This window comes from Gracilinanus agilis, chromosome 4, assembly GCF_016433145.1.
Source record: "Gracilinanus agilis isolate LMUSP501 chromosome 4, AgileGrace, whole genome shotgun sequence".
Classification (NCBI taxonomy): Eukaryota; Metazoa; Chordata; class Mammalia; order Didelphimorphia; family Didelphidae; genus Gracilinanus; species Gracilinanus agilis.
Window position 1 is genome coordinate 170,333,367 of NC_058133.1, and position 3,973 is coordinate 170,337,339.

At 43.6% G+C, this 3,973-nt stretch overlaps 1 protein-coding gene across 1 annotated transcript; it reads left to right on the forward strand.

Annotated features, from left to right (window-relative positions):
* Positions 1-1,219: 1,219 nt before the first annotated feature.
* LOC123247876 (small proline-rich protein 2E-like) lies at positions 1,220-1,726 on the forward strand. The gene is made up of 3 exons (XM_044676931.1): positions 1,220-1,282; positions 1,460-1,509; positions 1,627-1,726. Exons 1-3 carry the CDS (start codon positions 1,220-1,222, stop codon positions 1,724-1,726), a joined length of 213 nt encoding a protein of 70 aa, XP_044532866.1.
* The last annotated feature ends 2,247 nt before the right edge of the window (positions 1,727-3,973 follow it).

The window sequence follows — 3,973 nt, forward strand, 5'->3', positions numbered from 1 at the left end:
TGTCTTTCATCATGTTCCCCGTGCTTAGTATCATGTGCTTGGTATTTAGTAAGAGCTTCCTCAGTGCCTCTTGATTGATTGACTCAGACCCATGTATTCTACCTTTCAGATCAATGTTTCTTCCTCTGTCCAACTTGTCCAACCTTCTCATTATATAGAAGGGAAAACTGAGATACAGAGAAAGGGAAGACATTGCTCACCATTCCTATAGGACACCTGTGGAATTTGCTATCATCTCGAGTTGGGGATTCCTAAAATGTTTAGAAAACGAATTGAAGGACCAGTTAAGTGTCTCAGTGGATTGAGAGCCAAGACTAGAGACAAGCGATCCTGAGTTCAAGTCTGTCCTCAAAGTTTCTAACTATGTGATCTTGGGCCAGTCATTTAACCCCAATTGCCTAGCCTTTCCCCCTCTTCTGCCTTGGAACCCATACTTAGTATTGATTCTAAGACAGCAAGTAAGTGTTTAAAAAAAGAAAGAAAATGAATTGAATACAGAAATTAGCTGTAGGGACCAAGGAACAGATGAACATTTAAAGTGTGTGTGTGTGTGGGGAATATCATTGGAATCAGGACAATGATAATAAAACTCCTGCAAATAGCCACAGTTTCATTGGTCTGAGGATTCCTTCCACCAGTCCATGCCTTGGTCCATGGTCTCTGAGTTGCTGTGGCCTCCAACATTTGTCAGGTGCAGATAAGACCAAACTTAACTTGACAGGTCGTGTACAAATCATTAATGGTTCGTTCTGAATTTGAATCCACTCCAACAAGCATCTGCTAGTGCTTGTATTCCTTCTCTTAGGCATTGAGACTCCAGGGTAACTTTTTGGTTGTGATGAGATGTTGGAGGAGGATGTGAAGGGAGGAATTATAGTATCACCTCATACTGATGACAGCACTTAACAATTTGTATGGAGCATTCCTCATGTAACAGCACTATGTAATGAGTAGATAAATAGGGTGATATTATTATGCCTGTTTTGGAAATGGAAAACCCAAGTCTAGGAAAAGTCAAGTGATTTGCACAAATCATATAGCTAGGGAATGTAAGACCCAGGATTTGAATTTAGGTTTTCTAACTCCCAGCCAAGTGAACCAAAAGATTTCTGAGATCATTCTTAGTTCAGTAGGAGGGCTCAGGCCATTCTGCCCTTGGAAGTACCCGACTATGAACACTGTATTTTGTTTCTTTCAGATTCACTGAGATCCAGGAAAGATGTCTTACCAGAATGAGCAGCAGTGCAAACAGCCTTGCCAGCCACCTCCCATCTGCTTACAGGCTTGCCAGCCCAAGTGCCCTGAGCCATGCCCTCCTATGTGCCCACAGCCTTGCCAGCCCAAGTGTCCTGAGCCATGCCCTCCTATGTGCCCACAGCCTTGCCAGCCCAAGTGTCCACAACCTTGCCAGCCCAAGTGCCCTGAGCCATGCCCTCCTATGTGCCCACAGCCTTGCCAGCCCAAGTGTCCTGAGCCATGCCCTCCTCCCAAATGCCCTGAGCCTTGCCCTCCTAAGTGCCCAGAGCCATGCCCTCCCAAATGCCCTGAGCCATGCCCTCCTAAGTGCCCAGAGCCATGCCCTCCCAAATGCCCTGAGCCTTGCCCTCCTAAGTGCCCAGAGCCATGCCCTCCCAAATGCCCAGAGCCATGTCCACCACAGCAGTGCCAGCAGAAATGCCCCCCATGCCCTCCACCCTGCCAGAAGTGCCCACCTAAGAGGAAGTAAACAGTGCCTAATGCTGGCAGCACCATGAAACAGGGAGCTTGACCTGGCTCCTACCCTGTGTCTCTGAATCCCCAGGCTTCTCTGCCCTTATTCTCCCCTAACAGGAAAGTCAAGGAGAAGAGCTCTTGTTCTTAGAGCTGCAGTCATTTCAGAAATGAGACCTCTGCTTCACTCCCATCTTCCTACCTCTTGGGATGAGAGACTGCAGAAAAAGTACCAACCTACTCTATGCCAAGCTTCTTGGAATCTCAATGAAAGGATGACCTTGAGAGACCCTCTGCCACTGCATAAGCTCTATTCTTTTGCGCTATACCCTGGGTGGTGATTCCCATCCCTCGAACCCCTTGAAATTCCTTGTAACTCCCCTCTTGCTGACCCAAATAAAATACACGTTTCATGGTGACTCTTGAATTGTTGTTTTCATCTTATCTTCCTAGTCCTCACCTCCCATTTGGGGTTTTCTGAGTAAAGATACAGGAGTGGTTTGTCATTTCCTTCTCCAGCTCATTTTACAGATGAAGAATGGAGCAAATAGAATTAAATGACTTGCCCTAGGGTCCCCCAGGTAGTTAAGTGCCTGAAGCCAGATTTGAACTCAGGAAGATGACTATTCCTGTCACCAGGTCCAGGACTCTATCCATTGAAGTACCTAGCTGCATGACTTGATCTAGGTTCTGTCAGTGGGAATAACAGGGGCAGTTCCCTTGTCTGTAACACTTTTGGGCTTATATCCCTTATAATCTCATTTATTCTGACAAGGAACTTCTGGGGAGGGCAAGGCTGGCACTGACATCTTCATTTTTTGATGAGAAAATTGAGGCACTCTGAGGTACCACTTGTCTAAGATCACGTAGTGTGCAAGTGCTTAATGTGGGCTATAACTCTCAGATCTTTTCCTTGATGACCAGTGATCTTTTTCTGATCCTATTCTTACTTTCTATAAATGGCCTCTGGTTTACACTCCTCTTTCTTAGTTTTAGTAAAAAGGGTTCCTTTATTCATGTCTAGTATGGGGATGGGTTAGAGGCAGGAGTTAACCGAGATCACAATGATGACTGCACTCGACTCATTCCCGGTCTTGCTAGTCTAGGTGAAGGAATTAAATACTACATGCTCTTCACCATCACTTCTCCTTCTTCCATCATTCATTCAGCATCCTCTCCTTTCAGGTCCACTCAATCCATATCTAGCACCCAATAAAAATTTTGGGAGCTATTAAACTGAGACCTCTAGGCCAGTCTCCTTTCTTCCTCATTGAGTTCAGTGCCTGACTCATTGAAGCCCTTCTCTCCCCTTCCACTCCTGCCTTCAAACTAACAGACTCTGACATACATGTCAATACTTCCGCAAGCCTGTTACCTTCCTGTTTCTCAGCTTACCATTGTTTCAAGAAAATACAAACTATAAATCGTACAAGTAAGAGAGCCACAATGCATTAACTCTTGGAGGCCAGGGATTATGTTTCCTATTTACTATTACTATGTCCCCAACAAAATCCAAATCTGAACCTTGAACACAGAATGTAATCAATACATGCTTGTTGAATCAATAAGTGAATGAAAGAGTGAATCAATCAATGAATGTCAAAATAGATAACCACAAATATAAGGAGCTGGGGATTAATATTCTAGATGGCCTTTCCCATCAATATTTGCCATAAGCACGACAAAAGGCTGTATACTGAAGCTATCTGCTGCTTTATTTGTGGGAGAATTCTCATGTTATTATTTTTATTAAGAGGTTAATTCTTGTATTGGACCATCCTGATGATCCAATGATCCAATGAGTTTGTAGACAATTCAGTAAGGATGGATCTGACTTTCAGTTTCATATCTCCAGCTGCTTTTTAGATACTTTTAAATTGATGTCTCAGAGGCATCTTAAACTTAATATGTCAAAAACTGACCTAATTGTTTTCCTCTTCCCCAACCCTTCCATTTTTCCTAATGCCAATGAGGGTACCAATCAGTCAGTTACTCAATAAACATTTTATTAAGTTCCAAATACGTGTCAGGCACAGCAGTAAGTGATATAAAGTCCCTTCTTTCATGGAGTTCACAGTCTAATGGAAAAGATAATACTCAAACAACTAGGAACAAATAAGCTACATACAGAATAGCAGAGGAAAATTACTACAATTTGGAGGATTGGGTAAAGCTTCCTGGCAAAGATGAAGGGAGCAAGGGAAGCCAGGAGGCACAGATGAGGAAGGTGATCATTCCAGGCATGAGATAAAGCAAGAGAAAA